The sequence below is a fragment of the Artemia sp. Qi Xiang Cuo genome, chromosome 12 (genome assembly GCF_049724085.1).
Source record: "Artemia sp. Qi Xiang Cuo chromosome 12, ASM4972408v1, whole genome shotgun sequence".
In the NCBI taxonomy this organism is placed as follows: Eukaryota; Metazoa; Arthropoda; class Branchiopoda; order Anostraca; family Artemiidae; genus Artemia; species Artemia sp. Qi Xiang Cuo.
In genome coordinates this window covers 35,868,897-35,887,559 of record NC_142805.1, presented here as the reverse complement: position 1 = coordinate 35,887,559, position 18,663 = coordinate 35,868,897, and the positions used below count along the sequence as shown (strand labels likewise).

The 18,663-nt window shown below is 37.4% G+C and overlaps 1 protein-coding gene across 1 annotated transcript in view; it reads left to right on the top strand.

The window, feature by feature from the left end:
* Positions 1–18,663, top strand: part of LOC148946067 (ribosome biogenesis protein BOP1 homolog) — a 69,690-nt gene that overhangs the window by 10,114 nt on the left and 40,913 nt on the right. The window contains exons 2-3 of the mRNA XM_089098040.1: positions 6,624–6,725; positions 14,978–15,283. Of these exons, the coding sequence (XP_088954166.1) occupies positions 6,684–6,725; positions 14,978–15,283 (348 nt within the window). The 5' untranslated portion in view covers positions 6,624–6,683. The remainder of the gene's footprint in view (positions 1–6,623; positions 6,726–14,977; positions 15,284–18,663) is intronic.

Below are 18,663 nucleotides of genomic sequence, written 5' to 3'. Positions count from 1 at the left end.
ACCTTCAGCCTCCAAAAATCAATTTTTTCAATTATGTTTTCTTGAAATTTGAAAAACTGTAGATACAACCTTTTCCCTATTAACCAGCAAGTTATAGGGTCTTTTGTGTATATTCACCTTTCTATCTTGGACAATAGTTGAGGTAGGTGAACAAAATTTACAGGATATTTCTTGTCTATAATAAGGGTAACCTAAATTGTCAGGTATTTTGATTAATTTACTAGCCCAGCTGAAAGATGAACATATCACTTAATATCTCTTTCAATGTTGATTCCAAAAACACTAATCACTAGCCTTGCAAATGTATCACAGCTCGTCTTTCCACCCCCTCCCCCAATTGGGTAAGATATAACCCTTGGCTGTATAGGCCAAAAAACTATTAATTTTGGGTAAATTTAGTGACAATTCCATTATTTACATAGGAACAAGATGGACACACTGCATGATGCCTTTTTTATGTTATTTCCAAATATAATAATCGTTTCACTTGTAAATTCAATGAAGGCTGTTAAATGGGCCCTAAAGTGACATCTAATTCCCACCTTTCCATCAAATTACTTTAAATTACCTAATAGGCAAGGGGGTTTTCATGAGTCAAGAATTCAGCAATCCTGGATTAAATAAAAATGCATTATGGATCACAAGACAATAAACAATGAAGAAAAATATTATTTAGAACTATAGATGGAACTATCATGGGGGAAATAGAATGCATTGTCATGGTAATAACTATTATTTTAAAAAGGAGCATAAAGTAAGGAATATAACGGCATTATTTTTTACTGTCAAGTAGTGACAGAAAATGGGTGTCACTTTAGAGTCCATTTAAGGGCTTGAAATTGGACTTCCAAGTGAAAGGATTATCATATTTGGAAAGAGCATAAGAAAAGGCATTGAGTAGTGCATTCCCTTTTTCCCTAAGAAAGTAATAGAATTGTCTCCAAACTTACCTTAGTTTTGTTTGTTTGTATTATTTTCAATGCTTATTCCTCATCAACAACTGGTTGCAATGGCAAATAAAGTAAATTTAGCTAAAAGAAAAATAAAATAAAGCAAAGTTTTGTAGCTTGAAGCTACGTCTGGCCCCATAAGGGCCATATTATATCCTCTTAGGGGGGGGGGGTAGGGTCTATTTACAAGGGTAGCAATCAGTATGTTTGGAATCAGTGTTAAAAGATGCGTTGAGGGGTATTTTTAAATTTTAGCTAGTAAATTAATCAAAACATCAGACAATTTACCAAATAAGCTTATGCCCTCACCTAGGAAAGTCTTCTAGGCTAATGAATTTAATGTTGGTCACAGTTGTTTTCTGAGTAAAACATGAATATGCCACTCTGCACTGTTTAACACCCTTTCCAAATATACTAATTGCTACTTTTGCAAACTAATGTAAAAGTTTTGTCTATGACTACTGAACTAATCATCATAATGAAAAAGAGCAGCAACATTTGATTCCTTATTCAACACTGTTTTCGAACATAATGGTCACTACCATGACGTCCAAGTCATCTCCCACCCTAACAGGGTCAAATGTAGTCATAGGCTATATACCAAACTTTGCTGTTTTTTTTTGTTTTTTTTTTATTTTTTTTAGTGTTATCTTGCATTATGAGTTGACTCTTGATGGGAAATAAGTACAAAAAATAGTGTAAACCAGTAGAATCAGTTTTTGTTTATACCCTAGGCTGGAATGTATGCAGGATTTATTTTGGTAAGAGGGGGGGGGGGTGTAGAATTCGTAATATTCGAGTTGATTTAGCTCTTTAATATGACCCAAGCACCTGTAAATACAACAATATAAGCACACAAGCAGAGCAAAGCAGCACTAAATATAAGCACATAACAAAAACAACACTTAAGCTAATAAGCAAGCAAGCTCAGCGGGATGGTACATCTTCCTTCTTCCGAGCGTGCTGTTGTCTCTATAAGTTCAACCTGATGGGTTTGGTTATCGTTCTACCAGATCTTGTTTGTGTCACTCCGCCTCTGTCCGGGACTGATCTCGTCTGTTGTTGCGCTACAGCGCTAGTAGGGGCGGTGGCACTATTTCCGTTGTGTTCAGTGGGGGCTGCCAAGCTGGGTGAGGCTCGGCGCTCAACAGGGTTGACTTCGGGTACCACCTCGGACGGTTCAGTGGTTTCTGCATTTTGGTAGTATTGTTCTGAATGGATTGCTTCGTCTGATTTCCTTTGGGAAAGTCTAACCCTGTTACATCGGAGCGTCGATCCGTCGTCGGTAGCAATTGTGTACGATTGTGGCTGCGAGCAAACTTCGACAATGGTTCCTCTCTTCCAAGGACTTCTGGGTGTCACCTGGACACTCACTCTCGACCCTACCTGGATTTCGGGCAGGGATTTAGCGGTCCTGTCATAGTACTCCTTCTGTCGCACTCTAGATTTCTCTCTGTGTGTCCGAAAGCTTGCTTCGGAGACAATATTCTTCTCTAGGTGCTGCTGCGTGACAGGGAGGACTGATCGCAGCTGCCTGTTCATGAGCAGCTGGGCTGGAGCTGCCCTACCGTCTACGGGCGTGTTTCAGTATTCTAGGATGCCGATGTATGGGTCCTGTCTACTGATCTTGGACTTGTTCAAGATTCTCTTGAAGGTTTGCACGCATTTCTCGACGAGCCCATTTGCGGTTGGGTGATAAGGGCTAGAGGTTTGATGTTCGATGCCCCACTTTTTCGTGAATAGCCTAAATTTGCTTGAACTGAACTGTTGCTTATTATCAGATGTGAGAATGGCTGGTATTTCATGCCAAGCAAACTGGCCTGTGAGTTTAGTGACCACTTAAGAAGTACTGTTGGAGGCTAGGTTGTCCAGCTCAAAATAGCGGCTGTAATAGTCGACCGTTATTGCATACTGCCTCCCATTCCATTCGAACAAATCGCATCCCATGTGCTGCCATGGTAGTGACGGGATTGGCATGGGAATCATTGGCTCTTTTTGATTGTTCGACATCGTGTGAGTGCAGGCATCGCATCTTCGGATAAATGTTTCAATGTCTTTTCCGATACCTGGCCAGTAAACGATCATTCGGGCTCTTTGCTTGTTTTTTTTCTGGGCCCAAATGAGCGGAATGTAGTCCCTTTAAGACGTCATCTCGTAGAGTGGTAGGAATGACGATTCTCGAACCTTTGAAGATCAGATCGTCGTGCGTTGAGAGATCTTGGCGAATACTCCAGTACTGGACTATGGTGTTATGGCATCGTCTCCTGTTGTCGGGCCATCCCTCCAAGATGACAGTCTTCAGCGCTTGGAGTTCGTGATCTGTCAAGGTCCCCTGTTTGTTTCCTCAAGTCTGCTGCCCGTGGCAGGTATGGATTTTACGAACGAATGTACAAAGATTTTGATCTCTTTGTGTAATTCTTTGTCAATGTCTGGAAGGTGTAGTCTTGAGAGTGCATCTGCGACAGCGATTTCCTTACCAGCCCGGTACTTGAAAGTCAAGTCATAAGGCTGCATGTACATCATCAGGCGTTGAATCCTTGGTGGTGCTGTATGGAGGGGTTTGATTAGTATGGATTCGAGTGGTCGATGATCCGTGATGACCTGTACTTTCCTTCCGTATAGGTAGTGGTGGTAATGACGGCAGCCATAGACTATGGCAAAGAGTTCTTTCTCCAGCTGTGAGTAGTTCTGTTCGGATTTACTCAGCGATCTTGATCTCGCGTCTGCTGGTTTCGGTTGTTTCCGGTATACTACATCCATTTCCTGTTTGATCGGGGGATGGTGGGAATTGTTGTCGAATGACTTCAGCTGTGCTTGGGTCGTTTCATAGATCCTACAAACTTCTACTGCTCTCTCCAGTGTTAAGCTGTTGCCTTCAGCTAAAAGTTTCTCTCGTATTCTTGGATTTCTGATGCCACATACGATTTTATCTCTGGTCATCTCTCTTTGGTCATGGTATTCGCGTGGCTTGACTAGTAACTTCAGTTCTATTATATATTTCTCAAGTGTCTCTCCATCACGCTGGTCACGTTTCTGAAAGATATATCTGGCAAACACTTTGTTCTTCTTTGGAGCAGCATATTCACGAAATTTCGAAAGGTAAGGCTGGATTTAATTTGCCTCATCCGCTTCAATGTCAAAAGTTTTGAAAATGTCTCTTCCTTTTTCGCCAATCCATTTGAGTAGATAGGCACACTGAACCTCCTCTGATTTACCAGAGAAAGGGCCTAGAAACATAAGTTTTGCATGCTCTTCAAAATTCAACCATTCTTCATCAAGATTTTCAGATTCCCAGTTGATTGCTGGAGGGGTTACTCCATCCATGTTTGCTCTTCAATATTCCGCTTCTGAAACCATGTAGAATTCGAGTTGATTTAGCTCTTTAATATGACCCAAGCACCTGTAAATACAACAATATAAGCACACAAGCAGAGCAAAGCAAAGCAGCACTAAATATAAGCACATAACAAAAACAACACTTAAACTAATAAGCAAGCGAGCTCAGCGGGATGCTACAGGGGGGATAATATGAAAACTATTTTTTTGATAATTTGGATAAGAAGTATCCATAAATTCAGGAAAACTTAGAATTTCAGGGGGGGGGGCTATGTCCAAATATCCTCCTCTCTGCTGACATCCCTGAGCCTAAGGTTATATCTGAGTGAAAAGATGCAACTGTCATCATAGCAGCCATTATATTATGAAACAGTGGTGAATTGGATGGTACCATTTTTTGTTTCATTTCAGTGTTTAGTTAAGAAGAGGCCATGCAGAAGAGTGCTGCCAAAAAGAGAAAAGTAAAAATACCTTACTTAAATTGTGCCAAGTTTCAGGTTACTTTTTTGCAACAAAATGGACAGATAATTGAATTAGTAATGTTGGTGCAGAGATGAAGTTTTGAAGAATTTTGATAAATTTGTTATAAATATGAATAAATATCCTAATTTGGCATAAAATCCTACTTAAATTACTAGTTTTGGGTTTTGAAACTTGGAATCAAAGAAAAAAACCGACTCAAACAATTCAAACCAGAATTAAGGGGAAATATATTTTTTTAATGTTAGAACCTGTCCTTTATACAGTTTTCTAAGCCATAAGAAATAGGGAAGTAGTGGAGATAGGAGCTCAAAAACACCTTACTAGGGCAAATTGGGTGTCTGAATTCATTCCAGAAATTTTCATTATTCTAATCCTTTTTAAGGACTGAAAGTGATTTGGAGGGGGGGGGGTGTGACTAGCTGTTATTTAGTGGGCTTTGTTTACCCTGGGTAAACTCCCATGGCATTGGGCCAAAATTAAACTCCCATGGTATTTGGCCACAATTTCCAGATAGCCATTTTGCTGAAAATAGGGGAGAGATCCAGTAAATATGCTTTGACAGATAACACAACCCATGCAGTCCCAGGGGCAGGCACTCTAGATTTTGTAAATTGACCATCATTCACTGATCATCTATATTGTAGAAAAATTGTTGGGCTTTTTGATAAGCTTAAAACTTTCAGGACATGTTTTTTTGGCCAAGGAAACCTCAAATATTCGTTAGAAGGGAGCTAAGAGACCCAAAATGGGTTAAAATACTTTCTGTCTCTGACCAATTTGAAATTTACTTCTATTTGTCTTTGGATCACAGGGACCTAAATACACAAAATAAATTTTAGGTTGGGAACATAGGAAAAGAAAATTTTCTTGCCTGATTGGCCAAGACACCAGAAAATGCACAAAGAAAAAGAAATTGGAAAATAAATATTAGTTTGCCCCCTAAGTTTTTTTCTGAATAGCTTAGAATCTGCACCCATAAGTCTCTAGGCCAAGGGGCCCTAATGCACAGAACAAAATTAGGTTAAGAGCTTCCCGAAAATGGCACAAAATTGTCTTTTTCTGACCAGCTAGGAAATTGTATGTATGATTATTAGGTCCAAAGGGGACACCAGTACGCAAAAAAAGAAAGGAAAAATTATCTTAGCTCAAAAATTGAGCCTGAAGAGGACCAAGAACTCTTTTCCAAACAGTTGAGGAATTAAATCTGTTTCCCTCTAGGGAAGGGGATCCTTATATTTGAATAAAGGTTTGATTTGGAGATGTGCCCCCCAAATATAAACCAAAACTTGTATATTTTTTTCAGTCAGCATGAGACTTTCAGGGATTGGGATATCTATCATTTGTGTTGAAGAAAAGGGACAAAAACTGCTTCTTTTCTATCAGATGGAACTTCGTCTATTTGATCTGCGTGACCAAAAGGAAGCACTAGACTTGAAATAGTTTTCATGAGCTCAGACTGAGACAATAAGATCTGTAACATCTAAAATTTTTGTATAACACAAAATTACATCCATAAACTCCTGGGCAAAGTGAAACCCAGTGTATAAAGAAATTATGACTAATTTTAGCTGGATTGATTTGTGGTCCAACAAAATGAGCCCCAATTTTTTTTGTCTCCTATTGGCCTCATGTTTACAGAACACATAAATTAGCCAAGATGAACCTTGTTGAGACAAATTATTTTGAAGAAAATTAGGTTAAACTGATTTATGACCCCTATAAATAGACCAAAAAGTTTTGTTTTCTCTGATTGGCTTAAACTTTCAAAACGTGTAGACTGAACCAAGGGAACCTAAATGAAATTTATGTATCCAAAATATATTTTATTTTTCTATTAAAGTCTTACTTTTCTAGTATCTTCTGCTGACCTAACAACCTTATAAGAGCCATACACGTTTATTTTATCTATTAGAAATGAAGAGGATGAATATCCATGAAGGTATTGTTGAAGATGAGGTAAGCATTGATCAAGAACCAAGATATTGGTCTCTTAGTGCAAACTTAGCTTCTTCTATTGTAAGCGATAAATCCTTTTATCACTATTACTTGCTATAATATAAAAGAGTCCTTTTCTATAACTCATTTAGTAAAAGCTAACTATTTGAAGCAAAGGAAATTTACTTGGCACATTATAATGTATTTGGTAACAATTTAGTCTTTCTAGACCAGTGCTACCATTTTCAACTGCGGCATTATGTGTGAATGGGTGTACAGGCTGCCATGACCCTTAGCCCCCTACCCCAAATAAGATTGATATCTCCCTTTTCATAATTTGAATCTTGCTTTACACTTGGATAGTTTTTGCGTTATTTTTGATTGTTTACAAATCTTGTTTTACTTTTATTCATCTTTCTGTATTCTATACCATTAATATCCTCCATGCTTTCGTAACCAGAAGATGCCAAATTAAAAGCTGATAAGGTACAACAAGGTTTATGTTTTATTCATGGACCCCCTAATACCCTCACTTAGCCTAGGGGAAGATCCTTGAAAGTTTCAAGCCAGTGAGGAGAAATGATTTTTGGGTATCATGATTTAAGGAGCCCCTGCTCGATTGGAAATTTTTTTAGGCTCTTTCTGGACCCTGTTTTTGGCAAAGCAAATTTCGTTTTCGATTCTTTCTTGTGCAGGGGGTCCAATTTTGACCCTTTTTCGAGCCCATTTTCACCCAAACCAATATTTTAATTTTTTTATTATTATATATATATTTTTTTTTATAAATTAAGGTCCTTTTGGCCCATAAAAGTACGGCTGTAAGTTTCAAGCTGTTCGGCAAAAAGTTTTTGGCCCTCTGTTGGGCCCTGTTCTGGGGGAACAGTTTTTTTTTTCTATTTTTCCGGGGCCTGGTTCCCAAAGCATCTTTTTTGTGAACCAAAAAAGTTGGCCGAAGCAATTATGAGTGTAAGTTTCAAACTGATCACAAATAAATTGTTTAGCTCATTTCTGGGCCCCCTAAAATCGTTCTCTCCCCCAAAAAATGCATGTTCCTCTAATTGTGTTAAACACACAATGACGTATATTGACTAAATTGTACTTGCAGCGATAGCTGAAATCTAGTAAAAGACGAACACGGCCCGTAGTAAAAAAAAAAAGTCTGAAATTCCCTAAAAACGGTGTCGGATGCAAACACAAAGTGCACATTCATTGGTACATTTACATACAGAACTGAACACTGGTACATCATGGTTGCAGTGGTAGCTCCAAACTAGTAAAAGAGGTACACGGCCATAGTAAAACAAATAGCCTTAACCCTCCCCCCACCCCAATAATGTTGGTTCGAAACAAAAAGTATACCGTCGGAATCACTTTTGCGGAAAACCTTATCCAGGAAAACTACAGTCTCTTGGCTTGAACAACAAGGAAAATCACTTTTTGAATGGGAAGCATCCTTTTTTCCGTTTTCTCCTTCTCCGCAGCTAGCGGGGCACTGGAACATCATAGAGAGCTGTTTAAGCCCTCGTGTTAAAGGAAATTGCTACATCTGCTCACTTTTGTAATAAAAAAAACATGATATTAAAAATAAAATTAATTTTTTGACAAAAAAAAATGCGTTTTTGTATACAATATGATGAATGATCTACTTGAGAAGCGACTTTCTTTACTAGTAACTTCAAATCATTTCTAAGAGGAAAATGGATTTTCTATTAAAAGAAACAGTTGTGTAACTCCTTGATATTTCTAAATCGGAACAAAACGAAAGAAATAAAAAAAAATTCTAGGTAAGAAAAAGAAAAATCAGACACGTCTTATGCACTTGCCATGGAAAATAATCTCGGAAAGTGACTGAATTTCTTATTTCTTAATGTGTATCTTTGGATTTAGCACTCAATCATGGTTGCAGCAGTAGCTGCAACCTAGTAAGATTCCTATCACAATCCATAGTAACAAAAAGAGCCTGAAAACCCCAAAAACGGCGTCGGATTAAAACCAAAAGTAGACCTTTGGAATCGCCTTGGACAGAAACCCTATGCAGGCAACTTTGATTCTCTTGGCTTGAACAACAAGGAAAATCTTTTTTTTTTTTTGCATGAGAATCAACATCAATGTCCTCTTTTGTCTTTCTCCGCAGCTAGCGGGGCACTGGAACATCATAAAGAGCTGTTAAAGGCTCATTTTAAAGGAAATTACTACATCTAGTGCCTTTTGTAATCCGTGGTTGCAGCAGTAGCTGCAACCTAGTAAATTTCGAATCACAGCCCATAGTAACAAAGAAAAAAAAGAGCCTGAAAAACCCTTAAAATGGCGTCGGATAAAAACCAAAAGTAGACCGTTGCAATCGCGTTGGACAAAAACCCTATGCAGATAATTTAGATTCCCTTGGCTTGAACAACAAGGAAAATCTTTTTTTTGCATGAGAATCAACATCAATGTCCTCTTTTGTCTTTCTCCGCAGCTAGCGGGGCACTTGAACATCATAGAGAGGTATTAAAGGGCCCATTTTAAAGGAAATTACTACATCTAGTGCCTTTTTTAATCCATGGTCGTAGCGGCAGCTGCAACCTAGTAAAGTACGAATCACAGCCCATAGTAACAAAGAAAAAAAAGGGCCTGAAAAGTTTTTCTCTGCAGCTAGCGGGCACTGGAGCATCATAGAGAGCTGTTAAAGGGCTCATTTTAAAGGAAATTACTAAATCTAGTGTCTTTTGTAATCCATGATTGCAGCCGCAGCTGTAACCTAGTAAAGCACGAATCACAGCCCATTGTAACAAAGAAAAAAGAGCCTGAAAACCCTAAAAATGGCGTCGGATCGAAACCAAAGATAGACCGTTGGAATTGCCTTGGACAAAAACCCTATGCAGGAAAATTAGATTCCCTTGGCTTGAACAACAAAAAAAAATCTTTTTTTTTTGCATGAGAATCAACATCAATGTCCTCTTTTGTTTTTCTGTGCAGGTAGCGAGGTACTGGAACATCATAGAGGGCTCATTTTAAAGGAAATTACTACATATAGTGCCTTTTGTAATCCATGGTTGCAGCGGCAGCTGTAACCTAGTAAAGCACAAATCACGGCACAACACAGCCCTTGTTAAACAACAAGGGAAATCATTTCTTATTTGTTTATTTATTTTTTTGCATGACAATCAACATCGATGTCCTCTTTGTTTTTTTTTCCGCAGCTAGCAGTGCACTGGAACATCATAGAGAGTTGTTAAAGGGCTCGTTTTAAAGGAAATCGCTTCATCTAGTGCCTTTTGTAATTATATAATCTTTGGAAAATTATATCTTTGGCATTTTAGCATGGCTTTTTGTTAAAACACAGGAAAAAGCTTATCACTTTTTCTTAGTTGGAATAATAAAAACCGAACCACAGGGAATCAGGCAGCGAAGTCAGTCAAATATGGTATCATATCCCAGAGAAGCAACTTTTCAAAAGATGTTGTATTCTTAGTGTTATTAAACGTGTTGCATTATCATGTATGTGGTAATTTTGTTTTTGTCCAAAATTGTATTTTATTTTAATAGTTCAGTTACTATGGGATAGATTGTTCTTTACTGTAACTTTTTAACGAGGAATTGTGTATTTATATATATAAACACCTATGGCTTTTTCTTGGTTTGAATAGCAAAAGACATATCTCAAGGCATCAGACAGTAAAGTCAGTCAATTCTTCAAAACTGAGGACAAACAGACTTCAAAACAGAAGTGACGTGCTGCATGTGAGCAGAAAAGGCGATTAGTTCACGTTCTCTTTTGTCAGTTGTACGATTAGTATTCGAACGTAGTCGATCTTTATACTTCTGCAGCGTTTTTGCCTTTTCTCGTTTCAGTTGGGTTTGCATTTTTCTGAAAGAAATCAACGACTAAGTGAAACTGGTTATCATCTTAAAAAAGAAAATCAATCAAAACTATCCAATATCACCCAGCGAAATCATATAGATAACTATAAAAACCTATATAAACTGTTTTAAATGTATCCGTCCGACTGACCGTATTTCAAACAGTAAACTCAACGAAAAAAAGGGTTCAATCCGGCCTTTTAGGGCTACGGATGACAGATTGCCAAAGATGGTCCTTGTCAGCCAACCATCTAGGGCCAAGCAACAATGAGGTCATCCCAGAAGGAGGTGGGAGATGATGAGATGAGATGAGAGGAGATGATTTTTATTTTCAACTTATAATTACATCATACTTAACTGGCACTTACCACATTTTTCGAATAACATTATCAACAAACGTAGAAATGGTAAGAACGTATGACGTTTTATTGAGCCACTATTTTGGCTTGAGCAGCGTCACACAATCTTTCATCATAAACCAAACTCATTCACTCTTCCAACTCTTTTCATACCACTCAATACAATTTAATTCTCCCGAATAAAAAACAAAAACAAAAAACAAACAAACAACAATCAAAAATATTTAATTCCCACCCAACAAAAACTTTTTTAATGTAATTTCAAACTGATTGCAACCTATGCAATAGGTTGCATAGGTTGCATCAAGACGCTGGGTAATTGTAGACAGAGAAAAGCCAAGACAGATAGTTCAAGTAATTGAGAGGCAAATGTTTAAATGGCTGGGGCACGGGTAAATGGCAAGAGTATGCATGATTCTCTTATTGGACATCATCCTATGATGATGATAATCAGAATTAAACTTAAAAAAATCTCTAAAATATTCTGGAGATAATCTTGGTAATCTTGGTAATCTTGGGTCGTGGAGATAAGCACTTGGTAAGTAAACACTCCCGCCTGATGGTCCCTGATCTGATGAACATTTAAAATTCTAAAACTGATAAAACATTCACGCGTATGCTCATACTGAACAAACTCACCCAGTACTCGAAGTGCCTTATTCTGAAGAATCTGCAGTCTTTTAATATTTGAAGTAAAATTAGATGCATAAATACAGCAACCATAAACAATAAAAGGATGAAAAAGAGTATGATATATATTTCTTAAAACACTTAAGGGTAACACGTGTTTCAAACGCCGCATCACTCCAAGACCTCGTGCAAGTTTAGAAGAAATCATATTTTCTTATGAGAAGGTCGCAAGGAAAGGTTTAAGGGAAATCGGAACTCCTTTGGATGGTGTAAAAAGGGAGGCTTTCAATATGTTGTGATGGAGAAGGAGTGTGCTTAGCTGTGTGGCCTCAGGTGGCATGGTGCTGCAGTGAGTTGTTAGCAGTAATACTAGTAGTAAACAAAATTTTAATCAGCTTAATTTATTTTACCTCTTTTACTTCATCTCCTTCGTATTAACTTTTGCTGTACGTTCGGCAAATGATAAGATAGCCAATTTGCAACCTCTTCAAATTAAATTATACCCCTTTGTGATTATTTTTACTCCAGCCCCATTTGGGATGGCACCTCGCATTCCGAAGGAGAGGGCTGGAGAGATTTAAATGAATATCTCTCCTCCCCCCTCTATTTTTTTTTCTTCTCTCTTATAAATGCATGTTTATAATAATGTTTGTTTAAATGTTTAATAGTTTAATGTTCTAATAATTTAGTGTTTCAAAGTTTTGTTTCATTGTTCCCTCCTGTACAGACCATGGAGCCTTTGTAAGGATTTGTGATCGTATTTATTGAATTATTTTGTTGTTTTTGGTTGAAATATATCTTATTATTTATCTTAGATCGCTTTTAAAAATCATTACAAATCTTCGTACAGGCTAAGGCACATAAATGAGAATTTGAAAAAAGGGAGAGGGGTGGAGTTGAAAAGAAAACAAATTAAATGAAAACTACTGGAAATTGTTGGTTGTTTTTCTGAACAAGTCTCCATATTAAAAGGTGTAGCTTCTGTAAAGATAGCTTGCCTAAAAGTGCCAAATTTTCAGAAGGAGAAAAGCAATGTATCACTTTTTCTGTCAATCATCAATATAAACAATAAATCAAACAATAGAGGATATGTCACAAATATACCTCAACAAAGGTCAGCAATAGAAAGTAGACCGTTTGTAATAAATATTTCATATTGAGTACAAATATTTCTAAAAAGAAAAGAAAAAAACTTAAAATTCAGCTTGTGGTGTTTTTGTTTTTTGTTTTTGTAGAAACAACGTATATCTTTTTCTTGAAAAACTGCGCAAGGCAAACCAAGTTAGTGCGTTGGGAGTGGACTTTCGGACCCGTCTTTCCCTCAAATTTCAAGATTTTTACGGTGTTCCCAGTGAGTTTTTTCAGCTGATATTTGGATTTTCTCGATCTAGCCGCATCCCTTGAATTAAATTCGAACTTTGACACACTGACGCAAATGACATTGTAGCTTTTAGAGGACTTAAGGGGTGGTAGCGCAACTTACTTGTGGTAATTTCTGTTCATTAAAGTTCAACTTGTTTTTTCGTTTGAGGTTTCAGCTTTCAATTTATAGTAATTGTGTGCTATTTTTAAGTTGTACATGATTGTTTATGTTAATTTGCTGGTTTTAAGTTTGACTTAGCATGTGACTCTACTTCTGCTCACTTTAGTTTTTAATATTGCTCTTTACTTCTTTTTGTTTGTTTTTTGGAAACGTTTATCAATTTAATTTATATGAAAAAGAAGTTTTAAGCGGTAGGATTTAATACCAGAACAGTTTATTCATTTTTTTGGATCCTTGAATTGTTATTGCTTCTATTTGATTTGAATTGTGTAGTGTGTTTTTACTATAAGGAGCTATTCAGAAATTTTGTAAAACTGCTTGTAAAACAGCTTTAGCAGTTTTCAGACCTGAGTTTCTTAGTATTTTTTCTCTTTTCTTCTTTATGTATAGTTTTTCATTTTTACTTAAAGATTAAGTTTTTTTCAAATGAAATTAAAGAGCCACATTGAAACTGAAAACTAAAGAGTGTAATCGTATTTGAGGGGAACTGCCTACCTGCTAAATCCTAACTCTTTTTGCAAATGTTTTATAGTGTTGCCTATAGGAGCACTTGCCTATTGGAACATAGGAACTGAAAATTATTTTGTCTAAAGCGGTGATTCCCGACATGGGGCGCATCACCCAACCGATGGGGCACGGCAATATTTTGGTGGGTCATGGGCAGGTCCTGCACCCTTCGGCTGACTATACCTTAGGTCCTTAATTTCGAAAAAAAAAATATTTTTCATGTGAACGACGCCTTATTCCTATGTATTTAAAGAGCAAAAAAGATGTATGATAGTAGGGCAATGACGTGATACGCTGTTTAAAAGGTGTTGTATTCGCATAATATTTTTCATTAGTATAAAATATGCTTAGAGAACGACCCGCAAAAAAATACCAGGTTAATAGCCCTTTTAAGTTTCCTTCAAGTGAATACATATTAAATTTTGAATAACATAATTTTAATATCACGAGCGGGACACCAGGAATTAAAGTTTCAAGTCAATCAGAAACCCAAAATCAAACATGCCTCCCTCTGTGGCCATTAAAACCTATCTGTAAACAATTGGCAATTTGTATAATTATGGCCCTTGCCTTGGGCGGGAGGGGGGGCTATGGGGATATGCCATCTTCAATGGCTAATATGCTTTTGAATCTTCTGAACAAGATGGCTGTTTCAAGTTCTGATTTTATATCACGATTCTTTATGCAGGATAAGGATTCAAAAAAGGCACGGAAGGATTAAAAAAGGGCACGGGATATGGTTAATTGCACTTCAATCACTTTCGGCCCTTGAAAAGGACACTATTAATTTTAATTTCCAGTCGAAGGAGCCCCCTCCCAAAGTCCCGCAACCACCGCCTCCATATAAAGTAGCCAGAAAAAAAAACATTACCACATGAATGGCGTACGGGTCTTTACTATAGGCAAAACTAGAGTGTTGCGTCTGATTTAGCCACAAAAAAAAGCATTTTCAAAAGACAGACAAGGGGTCTTCGAGATTCAGAAGTAGCTAAAGTCCTGTTAATGAACAGCTTTATTTTTTGAATTATATATTTGAGTACAAGTAGAATGCGCATGCAAAACCAAAAATAAGCTTAGGTAAAATTCAAAAAACATTTATTAACCAATAACTAATGACAAAATTACGATCATTTGATAAGACTTATTGTAAGGATCAAATTATTGTTTATTGTAAGATAGGCTGTGAACCATGTGATTGTTTTTTTTTCGGGGGGGGGTCGCGACAGTAAAACTAAACGATGCTTTAAACATTTCTTGAATATTGCAATACTTCACAGCTCCGGCATTTCTGAATTACAGTGTCGGCATATTATTGTTTGTTTTTTCATTTCTTAGTTAATTTTCCTCAAAAATTGTTTTTTAGTTTTCTTTTAATTTTTTTTTTAAACCAGGACGACTATTTAAAAACTGAAATACCTGACAATTCCGGAGATGAAACAGATTCTGGCGAAGAAGATGAGTCTTCGGTTGATGAAGACGCTGGTTCAGACGAAGGTGACTCTGTTGAAGAAGAAACAGAGGAAGACTATCTCGATTCAGAATATGAAGAAAGAGAAGGTTCAGACGGAAGTGTTTCTGGTGATGAAAACCCCAAGGCAAATATTTATGTCTCCAGTCAGTCACTTGAAGGTGGGAAAAGCGAGGCATCTAGCAGTGGTATTGGTGATGAATATGAATACGATTCATCAGATGAAGAGGTAAGAATGAACTTAATTTGACCTTAGGTGGATTCAGGCGAGAGTTATTGGCAAGTTTAAGCAAAAAATATTTAGAAGAAGTTAAAAATAGACTCTTTTTTTACCAAGCCAAAACTCGATGTTGAACTTGAATTGAAGAACTCTACAAGTTGTGCAATGTTTAAGAAACTATAGATTATCAAAGGAAATCACTCACAGTTGAATTTGAACTAAAAAAGGGTAGAATTTGAGGTGAAGATTTACTGTTTTTGCTCGTTCCAAAAAAAATTCAAGGCTTGGTTGGTTATTTGATATGTTTTTCATATATATTGATGGGATTATTTTGTTAGTTTTTATTTTAGAGTGTTACGCTATCTGTTTTTAGGTAGTATTTCTCCTTTTTGTTCAAAACATTTACAATATTTCTCGGACTTTTTAATCTTTTCATTCATTTAAACCTCAGCGACACTTGAGTAATATTTCATTAAATAATATTTCCTGAATAATATAACAAAAGAAAGAAGAAAAAAAGGAAAAAAATTGACGCAGAGTGTTTGATGTTGCTCCTTGCTTTCAGTTGAACAAAAACTTGTTTTTTTTATTTAATTTCTGATATTTTTTTTTTAAAATGCTGGGAAATCCGAGCCCCCCTTCATAGAAATACCCCTTCCCCATGAAAAGACCCTCCCACGTTACCCCCTCCTCTGCCCCCCCCTCCAGAAAAAAATCCCTCCTGAAAACGTCTATGCTTTCCAATAACCAATACTATATGTAAACAATGGGCAAAGTTCATAACTTGCAGCCCTCATCAGGTGACTTCGGGAAAAAAATGAGCGTGGGAGGGGGCCTGGTTGCTCTCCAATTTTTTTGTCACTTAAAAAGGGCACTAGAACTTTTAATTTCCGTTCTAATGAGTCTTTTCACGATATTCTAGGACCACTGGATCGATACGATAACCCCTGAAAAAAAAAAAAAAATAAACACGCATCCTTGATGTTTCTTCTGGCAAAAAATACAAAATTCCACATTTTCGCAGATAGGAACTTGAAACCTCTACAGTAGGGTTTTCTGGTACACTTAATCTGATGGTGTAATTTTCATTAAGATTCTACCACCTTTATGCGGTTTTCTCCCTTTTTTCGAAAATAAGTAAATTTTTTTCAGGCTCGTAACTTTTGACGGGTAAGACTAAATTTGGTGAAACTTATATTTGAAATCAGCATAAAAATCCAATTGTTTTGATGTATCTACTCGTATCAAAATTCCCTTTTTTAGAGTTTCGGTTACTATTGAGCCGGGTCGCTCCTTACTTACAATTCGTTACCATGAGCTGTTTGATGGTTGCAAATGAATGCATTGAAGAAGAAAAAGTCCTCAAAAGAGCTTGTGAACATTGGAACGTGTAACATCCATGTTGTGCACAACGGATTCATGAAAGGGCTCAAGGAATTTGGAGAGGAGTCATTCGACTTTTTTGTCATCTTAGGGCATTTTTTCCTTGACTTGCCTGCAAGATGCGAGGATTTTCGAGAATGCCTGAAAAAGAGAGGCGTCCAATACAATAGTTTCATTCAACACGTCTCAACAAGGTGGCTGAAGTCGGGTCCTGCTATTTGCCGAGTGATTGATCAGTGGTCGGCACTCTTGAAGTATTTTTTACATTACGTGCCATCATAGAAACATTTGGAGAATGTCACGTCGTCAGCAAAGTGCCTCAAGATTGTAGGCTACATAAAAAGGAAATATATGCTTGGAGAACTTGGAATTCGTGTATTCATCGTCTTTTCCTTATCTGAGCTTTCTATGAAATTCCCAGCAGCGTTTCAGAAGAACGAACCCCTGGTGCACGCTCTTCATGCTGATCTGAGAAACTTACTTCTCATTGTCTTGGCAAGACTTCTGAACCTGACATTCTCATTTCTGCCTATGAAATTTCTGTAGGTGAGCAGGTTGAGCTTGTGTTAGATGCTAGAAACTCACCTTAGCAGAAAGACAAGAGTTCCGTCAAAGAGCGTGAAGGCATTTCAGTGCAGCTGCCAAACACTTGATCAAGAAGTGCCTCATCTCTTCTAATAGCCTTCTCGAAGCGCTTAGGTGCCTGGATCCCAAGGAAAGGAAAAGAGCTAGATGTCTATCAGATATAGTTGTGCTTGCTGGAGAGATGGCTCCCAGTAGGAGTAAGTGTTGACGATGTTAGAAGTGAGTGGATATTGCTGCAAGCCGAAAACTCAGTAGAACCAACGCCATCACGCCAACCATTACTGGCATCAAAACTTCTCTATGACGGATGCTTTTGGTGGGCAAAAATATACGCTTTTATTGAAGCTTGTAAAAGCTGAGCTGACATTATCATATTGCAGTGCTTACGTTAAGAGGGGCTTTTCGCTCTCGGGAAGACTTCTTCTGAGGATAGAGCCTTCATGTCAGAAAGAGTCCTGAACGCTAAGCAATGTGTGATTGACGAATTGAACACATATGGAGGCAAACCCAAAAGGTTTCCTATTTCCAAAGAGGTGTTGACTTTGATTAGGTTGGCTTGGCCAAAATAATAAGACTAAACCTAGTTGACGTCTCTAGCAAAAAAAGAGCTAGATAGACTTGGTGAATCTTTGCAAGAAAAGCCTCTGAAAAACAAAAACGAACAATTGTTGATGCCCTCTTGAAAGAGCGCTGATCGCTTACAGAGAGTAGTGACTTTAAAGGATTTTGTGGACATCGCCTTGGCCAATTCCCTACTAGAGAGTACTGTGAAAACGCGAGAAGATGGAAAAACGAAATAGACGGGCCGGTAAGGACATACGAAAGAGGAAGTGGGACCTGATAAGCAAGTTCACCAATCTCTAAAAAGCACAAGCGAATAAGTTAGCTTGCAAGCTGAAGTCCTCTGGATTGTTTATATTTGTTTCTAATCTTGAAGTTGCTTTCCTTTTTTTTTTTTTTTTTTTAAATAAACATGAAAGTTCTAGTTTTAGCTAAAAGTTTTAGTAAATGGAAAAAAACAAAGAAAACTCACCCGTCTCCATGGAAAATGAGTTCCTTCCAAGGCTCAGGAATATGATGGTTCTTTGGGTGATTTGGCCACCGTTTCTGATTCATGAGCAAGGGATTGTTTTGACCATGAATAGCAATCAAAATCCCTTCCCACTTATGGTCCCTTATTTCGCCCCTAAAATTCCCTTGACAAGTCGTCAAGTCCCTTTTCTAATTAGCAAGAATCATTCCGAGCCCTGTGTGCTTATTCTCGCTACTATAGTAAGTGGTGTCTCAATTTGCAACATGGATACATGAATTTCGCTTACCATACAAAAAGATTGTATCCTATTAATCTATTAATCAAATACTATCCTATTAATCAAACAATTCGTGGTAACGAACCGTAAGTAAGGAGCGACTCGGCTCAA